This window comes from Marmota marmota, unplaced genomic scaffold, assembly GCF_001458135.2.
Source record: "Marmota marmota marmota unplaced genomic scaffold, marMar, whole genome shotgun sequence".
In the NCBI taxonomy this organism is placed as follows: Eukaryota; Metazoa; Chordata; class Mammalia; order Rodentia; family Sciuridae; genus Marmota; species Marmota marmota.
The window spans coordinates 43,012,273-43,031,024 of NW_025999968.1; the positions used below are offsets into that span (position 1 = coordinate 43,012,273).

Below are 18,752 nucleotides of genomic sequence, written 5' to 3' on the forward strand. Positions count from 1 at the left end.
GATTACAGTATGTATTCTTGATTTAAAAAACATTGAAAAGTTAGCTTGAGAACTGTGGACATGCTTAAATTATTATTAAATTTATGAAAAGTAAAAACATAATGAAAATAGCATTCATAAAGCATATCTAAACCCGGTGTGTATAAATTGCCACGACTTACTAAAATTAATAGAACCTATGTATGTTCATATATCTACATGCCAAGGTGTCTAAATTGAAATGTCTATTAATACATATTTTGTTTATTGACTAATGAAAAAAATCAAAGAATAGGGCAATAATTTGTCCAGTGCAAATAGTGTCAAAAGAACTTTGACATAAGTGTACATAAGGTCCCTGTTTCTACAGCTCATTTTGTTTTGTCTACATAGCTATAAACAGATGTATGCATACTAAATTGTATGATATAGTGACAGAATAATACAATAGTTAAAAAAAAGAATGATGAAAATAAAGTAAAATTTTATTATTTTATATTCTGTCATCACCATGTAACATAATTGACTATGTATAAAATGAGATAAAATGATGACTTTAAGTTAAAATATTAATTAATACTACTCAGTGGTATTGAGTTTCTTATTATGAAGCCAAACTAAGTGAATCTTTTTTTTTCTTTTACATAAAGGTATATTACCAAGAGTGGTACCATAATCATTGAAGTGGTTTTATTTAAATTAATTTTAGTAATAAAATAAGAATCTCAAAAAGTGATATGGAAAATGATGCATGCCAGAATACTTACTTATTTTTTTTCTATGTAGATGCCAATAAAGTTCCAAGGCACCTTAAAAAACATGAATGTTTCAAACCCAATAAAATATTTATATCTTAAATTTAACCTAGAAGGTGTAGACATATACTGTGATATAAATAGAATGTGTCATGTACAGCAAATTAATAGTATACTACATGTTCAAAACTACAAAACCATTTTGTTATATTTGTTAATAGTTTGTCTAATAGGCCATTCTTATAAATATAGAAAATTTTGGTCAAAATTAATATGTATTAGAGATTTTGTAAGAGATTTGTGATTACCCTCTGAAAATCCATAATAAACTTCCCATGATAATGAGATTTTATACCATATTATTTTGAAAGAAAGTATTCAAAATATTTCTCACCAGATCATGTTTAATGTTGAATTTACAGTACAAAAATGAAGTTGTATATTGTTTAAAATTAAAGTGCTGCTCATTTTAATTATCCTTTTTAGCTTCTTTCTGGGGGGGGCAGGTACCAAGGATTGAATTCAGGGGCGCTTGAACACTGAGCCCCATCCCCAGTCCTATTTTGTATTTCATTTAGAGACAGGATCTCACTGAACCTCATTTTTGCTGAGGCTGGCTTTGAACTCCTGATCCTCCTGCCTCAGCCTCCAGACCACTTGGATTACAGGCATGCACCACTGCACCTGGCTACTTTTTTAGCTTCTTTATGAAAGAAGGAATGAAAAGAAATACTAACCCCTAAATTCATTATTCTATAACTATTTTGGTTTTGTATTTCCGTTCATAAAAAATGAAGATAATAAAACTATGATCCATTTGAAATTCTACCTAAATTTTCAAAATTTTGCTAAATCCTATCTAGTTTGTAATTTAAAAAAAAAGATACTATTTTTTAAAAATCATTTCTTAGGGACAAAAAGAAAAGAAAAATTTTCTTTTTTGAAGAGGTCCTGAAGATATTAGTTAGCTACAGTCATTTTCTCCCAATGCTTTTGAGTTAATAAAGTATGTTGCTTCCCCAAATTATTTCTTATGTAATTGAGTCAAATACGTCCTTTTGATGACTAAAAAAAATGCAGGTATTTCTAGATATTAAAAAGTGGTTAGTAACCTAGATTCTGAATTGGAAAACTTAAATAAATATTTACACACTAATGATTTGGTTGTAATTGCCTAGCAGGATAAGTATCACTTCAATACATTCTAATTATCATAATTTAATAGTTAATAATTTCAGATTAAAATGATAAAACTACTCATATCAGTTGGGGAAAGATATAAGGGCTTCATTTTTAAAGTGTTTATTTGCCTTATCTGTATGAGTTTAACAACTTGAGAAATTTATTCAAATTAAGAATTGTCAATGGTAAAAATTTGTTTTGTAAATTACTTACATTTTCCTAATTTGTGCTTTATCAGGAAAAATAGTGCTATCCCTGTCCCTAAGCAAAAAGAGTCAAGCATGTGAAGATCTTATTAGTATTCATATTTCTGATCAAATATTATCTATCACATGGAGTTTATGTCTTGCTTATAAAATTTTCGTATTTAAGTGCAGTGATAATCCACAGATCATTAATGTAAAATTTCAACTCTCCTTGCTTCAGTACTACATAGTAAATTTCCTACATAACTTTTAGATTTTGCTTACTGGAACAGGATTTAGTCTTTAATTTGAAGAAACAAAAACGAACATGTGTGTTAACATTTGTGTTTACTTTCAATTTTGTACAATACTTAGATTTCCAGTTTTCTATTTACATTTTTCTAAATTGTTATAACTGATGCAGAATAGTAAATGCCACTGCCAAAACAAACATTTAAAACATATTTCCAAATGCTTCTTTTCCTTGGCTTTTTGCAGCAATTGGTGAACCTGAGAGTATAGATTGGTATAACCCTCAAGGAGAGAAGATAATTTCAACCCAGAGGGTAGTGGTACAGAAAGAAGGCGTTAGGTCAAGATTAACCATCTACAACGCTAACATAGAAGATGCAGGGATATATCGCTGTCAAGCAGCAGATGCCAAAGGACAGACACAGGAAGCTACGGTAGTTTTGGAAATTTACCGTAAGTCATGTATTTGTAAGTTTCAGTTGATAGAAGACTTATAAAGAATTCAAGCAAAATAAAATGTTAGTAATTCAAACTAACACTCACGAACAACCTATATACTGTGCAATGTTTTACAACCTATGTAGACATCAGCTTATTTGTGTTTTACTTTAGTGCATCTTAGAATTGATAATGGATCATAGGTAGTTATAAACATAAATGGAGCCAATTATCTTAGTTAAATCATATTTTAAAATGTGCTTCAACAATCTCAGTACACTAGAAAATAATTGGGTAAATAAAATACAGTGGTTAGTTGGTGTTATGAAATATGTTTGTTGTACATTTTCAGTTTAAAATAAAGGTCACAATTAGAACCAAGTATATTGCAGAAAGTTATAGCACTGACCATTCTAGAGTGAGAACTGGGATGACAGTCAATGAACAGAAGTAGACAGAGACAGAGCTAACAACTCAACTAGAAGAAAATCATATGTTGTCAGGACTCATGAATAATAGATGTTTTCATTAACAGGATTTTCCGTATTTACACTTCATTTTACACTTAAGATGGATTGTGTCCTGTCCCTTTTTCTTGTATATATTTAGAAATCATTAAACTGTTAAGGTTCACTGTGAAGCCTGTTAACTCCCTAAATTTGAAACCAGCCCTATCAAGTACTTTTATGACCTTGAACAGATTGCCTAACCTCTCTGCCTTCAGTGTCCTCTACTATAAATACGTGTAATAGGACCTACATCATACACAGAGTTGTTCTGAGGACAACATTAACTGATATTGCATGAAATATTTAGAACAATTTCACCATTAATGTGGGGCAGTTAATTTTTTACCAGTGAAAACTTATATAAATATTTTGAGTAAAAATTTGTACAAGCTCTCACTTCTTTATACCATCTTAAGTTATTGTTATTCTAGAAATAGGAAATGTAAAAGAATATCAGATCATTCCCATAGTAAGACTTTTGCTTTGGTAACCAGGGAAATTTGTTAATACATTATTGGTTTCATTTATCCTGATTTAGCTCCCTGCCCCCCTTTTGCATTATGCATTTCCAGAAAAGTTATCTTCCTTATTTATGTGATTCACTATTGGTAACTATTTAATACACAGCAAACAATGAAATTGAGTGATCATTTTACTATTTTAAATGATACACTAGAAGATCCCTAGTGTTTTATTGTGAATGTAAAAAACTCAATTGTGGTGTTTAAAAAAAAAAAAACAAACATTGCTTTTGTAGAAAACATCTTATATAAGCACAAATATTCTTCTCAATTCTTTCATTAAACATATTTATTGAAGTCTACCCAGTACTGTTCTAAGTCAGTTCTATTATTTACATAATAAATCATCTAAAAATTACAGGTGGTGTATTTGCCTGCTATACGATTTTATAGAAAATAAATTAGGCAGAGATGGCAAATGTTTATGTGGAAAGGTCTATTGTTTTTACTAAAGAGTTTGGTCAGAACTCTTCATGAATTGGGGGAGGGCAAATGCCCTGTTCAAAAGCGAATCTGGAATGTTAAAGGAAGACACTGTGACTGGAGCACAATACTGGAAAGAGGAGAAATTAGGATCAGAGTTGTAGATTGGACTCCAGATCACATAGGACCTTCTATGGCACTGGGAGGACTTTGCAATTCTCAGTGAGATGGAAAGTTACTAGGAAAGGAATCTGTTAATTTGGCTTGATGTTTTAAAAAGACCTAGGCTTACCTAGGGATCATACAACATAACATCAATTAACATCTATTTTAGAATATATGTTTTTTTTAGGATAAATAAGTGATCATTCTGTTATGATCTGTGTTATTTTCTTGATTCAGAAAAACTCACTTTCAGAGAAGTGGTTTCTCCTCAAGAATTCAAACAAGGGGAAGATGCAGAGGTCATTTGCCGTGTTAGCAGTTCACCTGCACCTGCCGTCACCTGGTTGTATCATAATGAGGAAGTCACTGCAATTTCCGACAGTTAGTATTTTGGTAACTCCCTAAGTTATACGTTCTAAAACCATTGCAAGTTTTTTAAATTACTGAATATATGTGGCTGATTAAAAAATGTAATTTTTGACCCCAAATGTCAAACAACTCCTTTTAGAACCTTAAAATTAACACTGTAATTTGGGGCACTATGAACTTTAGGTCAAATTTGACACCTCTTTTGTTTCTATAACATGTTATAAGAACATAGTCATGACCAACAATTACATATTGCTATGGATGCTTTGATCCTAGAGTTGAATATGTTTGGCAACTGGTTTATCTTAGGAAGCTTTCTGCAGTTTACTATATGAAACAAAAAGTTTGTTTACACTTTTTCTACTTTTAGGGAAAATTTAATGTATTTTTAAGAAATGAATGAAGAACAGCTACAGATTCATAAATTCAACTTTTTATAATTCAGAATAAATTAAAATAATTTATATATGGAGGCTGAGACAAGAGGGTCACAAGTTCAAAGCCAGCATCAGCAGTGAGATCCTAAGCAGCCCATTGAGACTTTGTCTAAATAAAAGATAAAAAGAGCTCAGGATGTGGCTTGGTTGATAAGCACCCCTGAATTCAATCCCTGGTAACAAACAAAGAAAACTGATAATAATTTATATGTGAATTCTGTTTATTATTCTGAAGCTGTTCTTTAAAAGACACATAAAAGTTCTAAATACTATGATAAGACATATAGAATAATTGAAAGAAGTGTAAATTCACTCAAATTGTCTTCATGATTTTGATTCAGATTGAGCTAAAATTCCAGAATGATATGACATCTGTAATTGAAAGCATAATTTGCTTACATTATGCTCCTTTATCATTGTGCATAGGGAGCATTTTCAATTTAGAATATTTTTCAATGCACCTGCATTGCAGAGAGGAACAAAATAATTGAATCTTTTTAAGTATTTTTCATCTTGCATGATTCTGTTTTGTGTTTCTAAGAGATGAAATTTCTATAGCATAAAAGACAGAAGGTAGACAATTTCTATTTTTGAATATGTAAATAGAACATATCATAATCATATACAATAGTCATTTTTTTAAATTTAATTTTTCAGACCTTAATATGGTCAACACTAGTCAGTTATTAATGAAAACTCATTGTTTCTAAAAGCTAATGAGGAATACTACTTAATTATCTCATATTTTATTTGAATAACTGCTTTAGATTTTATTAACAAATTATATGAGTACTTGTGTGTGATATATTTTTGTTTTTTTTTCTGCCTCTCAATCATACAGAAAAGGAAGTAATTTTATTACAGCTAAATGATAATATCTAAATATTTTCACATTATCTAATATTGCTCACATATACATCTGGTTTATTACACATTTTAATTACAAGAAGGTTTTTTTTAAAATTATATTTTTAAAGAAGACACTTGAAACAATACATCAAAACAAAGATTAATAACAAAGTGTAGTGGTGATGGAGGAGTAATATTTCTATGATTTAACAGATAATGTTTCCCAGTAATCCAAAATTGAATGATGTAAACTTGGAAGTTCATTTTGGTTCTACTCTTTTTCTTGGCCCTGAAATAATGAAAAGTTTTTCTAGCTGTTGTGCTCTGAAATCACATTCTTAATCTTTCAAAAATGGAGTATTATATCTGTTTCAAACAATCGTTGTAATTTATAAATAACATATTAGTCATATTGAAATGAATAAACTATTGAGGTAGATGTCAGTCTCTCAATAGATGAAATTTATATATTTATCTTTCTTATTCCTTCTTAATGAGATTTTAAATTTTTAGAATCAATTTTACCCAAATTATATGCCATTAGACTATAACTTGAAATAGAAAGTTCAATTTAGGGGAGTGACTAAAGTTAAATATGAATGAGCTAAGGTGCATAGCAGGCAACGAAAGAAAGTAAACGTATGAGGAAGGCCAAACTTTTCTAACCTTGTTACAATGAAAGATCTTGACATATACTTCATTGCTGAACAATTTGTACATTTATCACGGTTTCACAAGAGGTATCTGTTATGGTTTACCTATGAGGTATCCCACAGAAGCTCATGTGTGAGACAATTCAAGAAGATTTAGAAGTGGAATGATTGAGTTATGAGAGTCCGTGATGGTTTGGATGTAAGGTGTCCCCCAAAAGATCACGTGTGTGAATATACAAGAAGGTTCAGAGGAGAAATGATTGGGTTAGAAGAGCCTTAACCAATGGCTTAATTAATCCACTGATAGGGATTAACTAATTGGTAACTGTAGGCAGGTGGGGTGTGTTCTTTGGGTTATGTATTCTGTCCATGGTGAGGGGAATCTCTCTTTGCTTCCTGGTGCCATTTTCTAAGCATCTTTCCCCCTCTACTGTCTTCTACCATGGGCTCTGTCATACTTTGGACCCAAGGCAATGGAGCTGGACATCTGTGGACTAAGACCTCTGAAACCATGAGCCCCCAAATAAATGTTTCCTCCACTAAAATTGTTCTTGTCAAATCATTGGTCACAGTAGCAAAAAAGTGACTAAAATTACCTTATTTAGTCCCTTTCATTTTATAGCTACTGGGATATGATTAGGTTTATAACACTGAACATAATTTGTCTAGATTTAAAAAAAATTGAGTATTTTTTTAAATACTTCCCTTTCCATATCTTTAATGTGATAGATAGTAAAGTTTATATGTAGGAGATCAGACAGTACATGGTTTGGAAATGTTCAATTTATCCCTTATGCTTTTATAGTAGCTATGTGGTAGATAATCCGAATCAGGACTTTTGAAGAATAATTTGAATGGAGTTTGTCCATGTTACTCATTGAAGGGAGATATATATGCTAAATAAGAAAAGCATGTAAGAACAAAGAGTGACATTTTGTTATAAAAGTTGAATAACCTGACTTTTATTGTCACCCAGAAGGAGAGAGATACATATGCTCATTGAACACAGGCCAGTGTGAAAATGATCTTATAAACTTTGAAAAGTCTTTGGTTAAAGTATTCTTTCTGTATCACAAATAATTAATAGACTCATATTCTTCATTAAAATATTAATCTACTTCTGGTATAAAAGATTCATTTAACAGTTATGGATTACCCTGTGTATTCCTGCTTGAGTTCTAGATGCATTGATTCATAGTAAACAAGATAAAAAAAGTTCACTCCCTTCAAATACTAATAGTCTTCAAAGGGGTAAATAGATAAATCAGTGAAAAATAGTATATTGTGTTTTTGGGAAGGAAAGTGGTAACAGAGAAAAAAAAAGAACACTGAAAGAGTTAGGGAAAAGAAAGGTGTCAAAGATGTTTGCAAGGAGAAAAATATTTACCTTTAAATATAAATAGCACTTAGGTGATGAGAATTTAATAAACAGAGAACACCATGTGCAATAGCCCAGAGGTGAAAACAACATGGATGACATACTTCAGACACTGGTATAGTTTATTATAACTAGAACTTTTGAAAAAGTACAAGTTGAATATTTGCACAAGTAGATAATTAAAACCAGTATTTGCCTCAGTCTGGCTGCAGCAAAATAACCGGGGGGTGACGAGCAACTTGTGTACATTGATACAGCAGGAGTGGGAGCCGTTTATTGTAGGACAGGAGCGGTATATATACATTCCACACAGCTTATCTAATTAACATAAACTAGATACATCAGTCAAACAATAAGGAATCTCCACACTTAATGGCTCTCTGGCATTACTTAACCACTCCCTCTGGCAAAATGCCAGGCGCCATCCAGACTTGTTTACAGACCTTAACATTTCTCTGGCAAAATGCCAGGCGCCATCCTGACTTGTTTACAGACTCTAACAAGTATTTGTTAATCAAGGACTAATAAGAAAAAAGGTAGAGAGGAATGCCAAGTCTGGTCAATATGGTTTTGACATCACTGCTAAGGAGTTTGGAATTTATTCAAAGGGGAAATAACTGAAGTGTTTTAATGAAGGCAATGACATGATCTAATGTGTATTTGAAAAGGATATTAGTGTTTCAGTTGGATGGGATTCAAGGAAAAAATTCCAGGCCCTGAGATCAGCTCAGAATTAAATGAAATAATTGCCAAGGGAAAGCAAGATTTTGGACTAAAGACATAAATAATAGGATATAGAGTATTTTTGATTATGCAGAGTTAAGGATATGTCAAGGGTAACTTGGAATTTTCCTTGAACAAAGTGTTCTATAACTTATGGAATTTATCTTGAGCAACTAGTTTCCTATAAAGAATTGTAAAGACATGTGAAGACATAGAAAAGCAGGCACAGATGCTAAGCTAAATGTCAGATATGCTGATTGTTGTACTTATAACCATTCTGAGTAGTACATCTGGATGGATAGAGTTTGTAAAGGCCTGTAATCCTAGCAGCTGGGGAGGCTGAGACAGGAGGATCACAAGTTTGAGGTCAGCTTCAGCAGCTTAGAAAGGCCCTATGCAGTTTAGTGAGACCCTTTCTCAAAATAAAAGATAAGAAGGGTTGGGGATGTGGCTCAGTTTGCTAATCACCCCTGGGCTTAATTTCATGAACAATCCCTCCCCCCGCCCCCCTCCGCCCAAAAAAAAGATAGTTATGGAAGACAGAAACATTTTAATCTGAAGAAAATCTGTAAGTCATCAAAATATATATGATGATTGGTCATAAGGATAGATGAGACAAACCATTGAGTAGGCATAGAATAAGATTTAGTAAGAAAGAAAGGCTTTAGAAATAACTTGTTTAAAGAAGTATAAAGCAGAAAATTTGTTGGGTATTTTCTTATTCAATTTATCTTTCTCACATTGATAATTAAAATTGAGTTTCTATGTAACTGATAAAAACATAATTGGTAATAGTGAATATTTCTAAAACCTATAGTTAGGGGGGTGACTGAAGCATTGCTTTCTTTAGATATTTTCTGGAAACACATAAGGGTAATGAATTGCTTCTCTAGTTTACCAAGAACCATCATGAGGCTTTGAAAATATATTTGGAATTTGACACAATCTTCACATAACTTTTTTCAGTGTTGAAAAAAAATTTGTAGACATAAGCATGTATAATAGTGTTTAGCTTTACCAGGTAATTATTGTTTTCCTAAAGTTTTTAGAGTTAGTAAAAGTAATGGATTAAAAAGGCCATTTGGGACTAAAATTTTCCAATTAGAAGAAACACGTTTGCCATTAAATATGAGTATTATGTGATTCTAATTCTTTTTTATATAAACACTGCCTTCCTTATTAAAATAATACTCACCCTTACTCTTTTTTCTTAATTCAAATAACACATAATAACTAGAGAGTATAGAGGTAAAAGAGGAACATATTTTAGCAAGTTAAAATATAATATTGCAATGATCTATGTATGATCAAGAACATCCTTCCTAATTCTGAACATTATTAAAATATATTTTTCTAACTTCCAACCACAAAATTTGATAAAAAAAAATAATTGTTTTTGAAATTTCATAAATTTTATGAATTCTGAGTTACTCCAGAACTTCTTATGTGTTAAACTTTGAAACTTCTAACAGATTACCTTTCTTACTTCCCAGTCTTTCCTTTGGTGGCAAAAGTTCAAGTCTGTGATTTATTTTTTAGGGAAAGGTTTACATAAACATTTTTATCTCTCTTCTTAGAGTCAACCAAAAGAAGACATAGACATTAGGGAAAAGCTTTTAAATCCTGGGATGAAAGTCATGTGTCTGGGCTTTGTAATCGGTATTTTCATTCTGTGGCAGCCTCTGAATCTACAGAGTTCCACTCCCTATCAGAGAGTTAACCACTTTTCTGCCTGCTTTAAGGCTGTCTATTGCCTGATGAATCCCTCTGTGATTCCCAGCTTAAACTTTCTCCCATCTTACCAAGGAATTGCTCTGGCAAACTAAACCCAAAATCTGAATGGCCTATTACCATAGCAGACTATTTCTTACTCACAGCATGTCCAGTTGGCAGCAGGAGTAGCAGCAAGATTCTACAAAGTGAATCTAGTAAGCAATCCAGGTGATGAAGCTCTCTACCTTTTTCACAAATGGGTTTTGAGATGTCCCTATCATATCATAACATATCAATCTCTATCATACCAGCAGATAGAGGAAAAGCAGTAAAATTGAACAGCATTACAAAAGCAATCTCCAGACTGTAAACATCCTAGGTACTGGTACCCTAAAATAATGGCAATTCTACTTGGTCAAAATATTCAAAGTAGATAAAAGACTGAATCTCAGTAACCAATGTATCTTTAATACTATATATACTATATCCAAGGCCAAAAAAGAAGTTTAACAATAAATATGGATGCATTAATTAAAATTTATGATATTTCCTGTACAACGTGTTTTAAAATGACTAGATGTAAGATAATTCTTTACAAGATAAGAAGGGAATAGGTTTTAGCACTGCAACAAAATTGTGATCATTATAAATGAGACTAGACTTAGAAAATAATGTCAAGCAGAGATGCTGTTTGGCATCTCAGATTGCTATAAAATGTTATTCTAAGCTATCAGTTAATGCATGCTGTATGTCAGATTATTTTTGCATATATTCATGTGTACACACATAAAATAGAATCTTAAAAAATATTAAAAGCAAATCTATTAATTCCTAAAGAAGATTACCTTGTGTTTCCCTAAAAAAAACTTAAATAAATTTATGTTACAAGTATTTTTTATATACTTTATGTGATTTGAACATTATTATATCACTTAGCTGCCTCCTCAGGATATGTAGAATTATTAATTTAATTATTGTTGAGAAAGGATGTTCAATAAAATTTCCTCCATTTTCTATACACAAGTTGCTACATATTTGCAGTCAAAAGTTTTCAAGGCTACAATATCTAATCTCCTTGCATTTTTCTTTTTTTATGTCATTTCTGCATTCAAAGCACCAACGAGAAAATAATAACCTAACCATTTTATGTGGATATGAAGTCTTGAATGTATTTCAGGAAAAAAAAAAGGTATAACATGTCAGTGTAGAGTGGAAAAATTGAAGTTATGAAATTACATTTTACTTTCAAATTTGAATTTGTTTGTTGATGAAAAGTTTGATAGTGTCAGACAAGTGCCATATTTTAACTCTTAGCAATTTTGAGCATACTGGACTCAGCCTTCAATTACTGATGTCATTTCCTCCCCTTTGCTTACTCTCCAGGTCGTTTTGCCATGTTAGCTAACAATAATCTGCAGATTCTCAACATCAATAAAAGTGATGAAGGTATATATAGATGTGAAGGAAGAGTGGAAGCCAGGGGAGAAATTGACTTCCGTGATATCATCGTTATTGTTAATGGTAAGCAGTAAATAATTTGTACATATTCTGTTGTTCATTTTAACAATACACTTATTAAACTCAAAACTCACCTTGTCCCTTAGTAAATATCTTCCATGTCAAGAAGAAATCCCCCCACCTCTCTGGTAACATCTGTTATATAAAAGTATTAAGAACAGTGTCTCTGAGTTATTAATGCTCTCACCCTGACATAACTTTTCAGAGTCTTTAATTGTCTTTTGTCAATGTTTGTAGTTTTTCAAAAAATTTTGTCAAATGAAGCAAAGTATCAGATTTTACTTTGCGGTTAGATGAATTACTTATTGTTGATATTAGCTTATTTGACTTTAATTGAATTCATAAGGTTACTTTTCAATATTAATGGACATTAATAGCTAGTTTATAAAATCAGGAAGTTATCTTCTCCTTTGAGCATTCTTCTCTCACTTTATTCCTTTCAATCATAGTAATTTTTCAGTGCTTCGTAATACCTTTTAGACAAAATCAAAATGACTTTGAGGTATAGAAAATCTTATGTGGTTGACCCCTTCTTTAAATATTCTGTCATGAACAACCTATACTTTAGCCATATGAAACCAAGATTTAGAGAAGATCTAGCTTTTCTGAGGCCTTTTTAGGAATGCAGAGCCCAGTAATACTAAGGTTGACATAGTCAGTGGAGAATTTACTTAAGGTGCAGGAGGAGGTTTTCAGTGTACAGAGGATAAGTTTTAAAATGAATGCATCTGTCTGTATCTGTATTTTTTTCTCTATATATTTTCTATATACATTTCCTATTATATTTATTATATATAATAAGAAAAGGTAACATATAGTAGCTGTTTAGCTTATCCATTCAACTATGCAGTATACTTTGGTTCCTAAAAGGAAAGTTATGTAAGAGTATTTCATGATGGGCAAGTCTTTGTACTCAATATTCTCCTGTCAGCTTGAAGATTATAATATAAATTAATATATGTGAAGTTTTTTTTAAATATGCTAAGTTCATAAGAAGTAATATGTCGTAAGTATTTACCATAACATGATTGTGATTTGTGATTACATACACACATGTATTTGTAACTGTTTATATGTAGATTTTCTACTGAAACATTAATTTGAGTATGATATTTAGAAAGAAATGTCATGTGGCAGGCATAGTACACTAATTCCTTATTATTCTTTCATATATTATGATTTCTAGAAAACTTTAATACATTTATTGTGTGTTCTCACCTGTTTTCCTACTTTAATCTGTGAGTGTTTGTATGCTTGTGATTTTATTCATTTTCATGGAATGAGTATCTGGGTACCAGTGTGTATCTGAATAACACATGTTTGAATCTTCTAGTCCACCATGGTTCTGTGTTCAAACTGGACTATTTAATTCTATATATATATATATATATATATATATATATATATATATATATATATACACTTTAGAATCTATAAGATAAATGCTGGAATGCCTTTTCTTGTGCCACTTGAAAAAGTCATATTGATAATGTGATTTTTTTATCTGTCCATCTGATCCTCCAAATGCAGTTCTTCATCTGATTTTAACAGAATCAACCACAGATTCTAATCTAACCTTCTTTGCTGAAACATTGCCAATTAGTTACATTTTCTCTTGGACAAAAACTATTACACAATAGCATCCTTATAACTCTTTTCTTAAAAACAATAGTTTTCACAAAATTTACCATTAGAAAAAAAATTCACCATTAGCTGATGCCCCCTGGATGATGCATTGGAACACTGTCAAAGGCACATTAATGAATGCCAGTAAGACAACTCTGCTTTTCTCTCTCATTTCCTCTTGATTCCACAGGAAAATTATTGTGTTCCAGTCTAAGGGACTCCTGTCCTGCTTAGTGACTCCTTTTAAATATTGGGGTACTCAGAAAGTTTTTCCTTATTTTTCTTTCATGAAACCTCTTGAGGATTTTTCAGTGTAAAGTTTGAAATACAAAATATATAAATAAGTAAAATGTACTACTTTTTTGGTGTTAGTTTATCTTTCTTCAACTATAAAATTTGACTCTTGTTCTGTGACTTTCCCCTCAATTCATATTCCAAGCTTTCTCACTAAATTGATACTAATTTTATCTTTACATATTTGGCATTATCCTGGTACTCTTCCAATACTCTCCTTCCCCCTCAAGTGTATTGACCTCTTGACCAAATGCTCAAAACAACTGTGACTATATACTCTGCTTCCTTGACAAATCTTGACTCTGCAAGATCTGTTCTTAATTTCTTTGTCTGACCTTTTCACATTTTCCTCTCATGTTCCATCCTTTCAATTCAGAATCTTTTGTAAAATGCAGTTAGCTAAATGATATCCTTGCTAGATCTAACAGATATTACATAGCATCTGCAGTACTAACATTACTAAATGTTGTAGATCCTATTTTTGTCTTGACTCTATGATTTTCTTACTGTATTCCTCAGTTCCTATGTAAAATTTTTCACAAAAATTCTCCATGTCCCTTGAAGAAGATTGAATATCTTCTAATGGGAGTTCCATGCGTTCCCTCCTAACTGATTGTGTGGCTTGGTCTGACCAATGGCAGTTAAGCAAGTATAACATGAAGAGTGGCTTAACTCAGATTTCATGACACTTCATGTTTTCTTCAGACTCTCTTGCTCTTCTCTTCTGCCATGAAACTACATGACTTAAATAGGGACATTTTATCCTGGACACCAGATTGTAAACATAAGAAACAGAGTCACAGCTGACCTGCAGTTGCAGACCTGAGTATCAAATAAATCATATTTATAAATACTGTTATCTTAACATTGTTTGTAATTTTATGAAGTTATACACATGTAATGCCAGTGGATTGTTTCTTCCTTATACAATTAACTTAAACATTGTCTCACCTAAAATTACTTCAGTAAGTTTTCCTAGACAGTTATACTCTCACTTTCCCCTGATGTTGACCCTTTATCATGTCTTTTGTACCAACTTATTAAAACTTTAGAAATTTAACTTAATATTGTTTACTGACATTTCAAAATTGTTTTATATTGCTTTCATAAATTTATTCAATAGGTACATACAGAATTTTGGCTATATTTCACACTATGTTATACTTGTAATACTAACAGACCTACCATAGCATCAGTTTCATCAGGTTGTTTAGAACTGATCTCAACAACTTAAAATAATCACCTTCACTGAAGCCCCTTATTATTTATGGGAAAGATGGATATATGTGAGTATAATATGTGTAGTTTTAGTGGACCATATACTAAAGCAGGTGGAGACAGAGCATGGAGAACTATGGATGTGTCATTAAAAGCCTGGTCTGTAAAACAAATTTGAGCTGACATTGAGAAGTAAGCAGGCTGGCAAGAGAGTAAGAAAGTTGACAGAAGGATGGAGACAGGTAGAAAGAACAAGGAAATGAAAGGACAGCTATATAGTTAGGTCATGTTTGAAGCAAAATCATCATGGCATACCGGTACACACAGGTAAAAGGAATTACAGATAATTTCAGGATTTGTAATGTGAATTTGAGCTTCCAGAGTAGCAAATACTAGCAGAAATTTGATATGGTATGAACCTTGCTATATTCTGAATTGGATAATTATGAGCTTACAAGAGACATTAAGGTTGAACTGTATCACTTAAGTAACCTGTGTAAAATTCAGATTATAATGACTTGAAGTATAAATATACACTAACATATAATGAAAAATGAAAATATAGAAGTAAGATACCTTTTATTTTGAGTCTGGAAGAAATGAGCAGAAAATGGGTGAGGCTGTAGATAGATTCACAGTTGGCTTTGGTCAATAATTTAGAGAAATCTTGTTACATGACTTTATCACTCTATTTATAATCAGCTGGATTCTCTCATCTGGCAAATATTAATTTTCCAATGATATTTCCCAAGTATTTCCTATGTTTTTATGTGATTATATCAGTTTTTATGGTATCACCAATTAAAATTTTAACTTTATACCCTGCCTAAAACTTTTTCTCTAGCCTATCAGTGAGTGACTTCATTTTACTATCATGTAAGGTTTGACTCTTGAGCCACTATTTGAAATCTTTCAAAAGCAGATTAACAGAGAGATTTGTTGAATTGTCTGGCCAAATTTAGTATGAATTCATGAACTCTTTTAAGTATATTAGGTAAATTATATAGACACAAACATGCCCACTTATGCACAAATCATGGATATACTATTTTAAAAGAGGTCAATATCATCTCTCTAGCTTTTATCAGGTACATCACCCATCATCTGATTTCTAGACTCCATAGTGACTCATTAAAGGTTCATACACATGAAAGAACTGGAAATAATTTAAATTTCAAATAAAGTCAATAGAGGGTTATTTTTATAAAATGTTCTTCTCAGGCATAATGATTAATTATTTTCTAAATCTTTTGTAAATTTCTAAAGAATGCTCTAATAACCTCTAGTTCAAGTTTGGGGTCATGTAGGCAGGAAATTTGAGGTTGAATGAAAAACTCCTACTTGTATAATTTTAAAGCAATTGTGTCTTTGGCCTTCCCTTGAACATGAAAATCAATAGTGGATGATAATGGGCAGAGATATTTGTGCAAGTGTGTGTTTGACTGTGTACTGCATTTTGATATTTCAATGATCTCTGGAAGTGATTTTTATATTCCTACCCATTTTTAATCATTTCAATGTCAATGTAATGAAGAAAAGTATTTTTCTTTTTATAATAAATGAAAAGTTAGTTTGTAATTCCTTTTAAGTTGTGCACAATGTGGAATAACATAAAGAATAGTGAGCATAAAAGACAGCTCACCCTGTGCATATTAATAATATAATTGATTCCAACATGCAGACAACTAGTGATTTTGAATAATTTTAATGACTGTAACTTATGAGGGTAATCCATATAATAACATGTAAAATACAAAATATAATTTACAAAAAGATAAATAAGTGAGCATTTGTGAAAACCACACTTTATATATTTTATCAAATATATTTCTGCTGTAATGCCACTAATGTTGAAAGTGATTCCATTAAATTTGATGTATTAGTCTGGGAATTTAAAGATATAAAAATATATATTCACCTTAACTCTTATTTAATCCTCATTTTAGCAACTGTCATTTTATATACATTAGATGAGGAGACAGAGGGGCAGGGGGGAGAGATCCTCTATCTAAGTCAACTTTTGTGGATTTTCTCCTCCACATTAATGATTGATCTGAGGAGATAACATATAGTCCTTAATCTTTTCTCCATGTCTCCTTTTATTCAGGTTTTTAATACATTTTAAAGAGGCCTAATGTATTAGAATGGCTATAGAAATGCATGTATCCATTTTCAACATAATGTTTTATTCACTAATGAAAAGAGGAGGTAGCATTGTCTCACATTTGAATCAGATTCCCTCTCTAAATTCAGCTGTCTTCCAGACGGCATTCTTCTGCTGGTCCTATAGGGATTAGTGTTTGTTGTTTTCTTATCAAATATTTGGCTGATAATTACAAAATTGAACCCTGTCATCTACGGGAAAAACAACAATGATAACAACAACAGAAGCTTCAAGAAAATCCAGAGAGACCACAAGATACTTCAATAAAGCAAATTTTTATCATTTTGTAGAATCAATCACTAAAGTAAAGGGACCATTAAGATAGGATCTGACATTGTGGAGATGAATGACATTTGGAACAATCAATGTCTACATTACTTTGGAGAGACATTCATGAGTCCTAATCCTGAAAGTGTGCTGCAGTAAAGGACAGCTTGGGAAGCAGCATCAATAATATTCACATTCAAAGTTGTTATGATGAGTATCTGTTCCCTTTAGTTTTTTGTTTTGTCACATTTTATAGCTTTCAGTAACAATGTAAGTACCCATAGTATGTGTTCTAGTCAGCTTTTGCATCACCAGGACCGAAATACCCATCAAGAACAATTTAGAGGAGGGTAAGTTTATTTAGGGTTCATTATTTTAGAGGTCTCAGTATATAGACAGCCAGTTTCATAGCTCTGAGCGTGACATGAGATGGCACATCATGGGGCAAGGATCCAGTGGATAAAAGCTGCTCAGTTCATGGTGGGGTCAGGAAGCTGGAAGGAGTTTGGCGAGTGACTGGGAACATAGCAAATATGTCCTCTTCTAGGGCACACCCCTAGTGACTCACCTCCTCCAGCTACACTTCACTTACCTATGGTTACCACTGAGTCAGTCCATTAAAAGGAGGATGAAGTGGTTAGGTTGCAGCTCTCACAATCTAATAATGTTAGCTCTGAACATTTCTGTATTAATACAGGAGCTTTGACCTCTCAAAGCTCCTGTATCTCATTTCCAAATTATAACAATATGAATGCTAAGAAGAGTGAAGATATTTAAGAATCAGAGAATATTTAATTGAAATCAGAAAAAATATTTATAACCATCGAATTGTGCATAATACTTGTTCCTGTTACTGGATGGTCTTTTAAACATTCTTATCCTTCGTGCAGACACAGTCTCTCTATATATCTCTTTCTCTGCCTCATCTCTGCCTCTCTCTCTTTTACTAAATATCTCTCTCTTCCTCTCTTTTCTTTTTTCCTTTTTCTTTTTGACCAGTCTAATTGCTCTATAGGACTTAGTCCAAGCATCAGTTTTAGCAAGCAATTATTAATTTTTCTTGCCTTATTTCAAAATTTCCCCTTGTGATATCTTGTAGTACAATGTCTGCATATATATATATATATATATAGA

At 31.8% G+C, this 18,752-nt stretch overlaps 1 protein-coding gene across 3 annotated transcripts in view; it reads left to right on the top strand.

The window, feature by feature from the left end:
* Ncam2 (neural cell adhesion molecule 2) overlaps positions 1-18,752 on the top strand; it is a 479,693-nt gene that overhangs the window by 255,525 nt on the left and 205,416 nt on the right. For 2 of the 3 annotated variants that reach the window (XM_048803529.1, XM_015478659.2), the window contains exons 3-5: positions 2,600-2,806; positions 4,647-4,790; positions 11,915-12,052. In XM_048803529.1, the coding sequence (XP_048659486.1) occupies positions 2,600-2,806; positions 4,647-4,790; positions 11,915-12,052 (489 nt within the window). Of the gene's footprint in view, positions 1-2,599; positions 2,807-4,646; positions 4,803-11,914; positions 12,053-18,752 lie in introns of those variants that run through there. The other variant, XM_048803530.1, reaches the window with a different exon arrangement.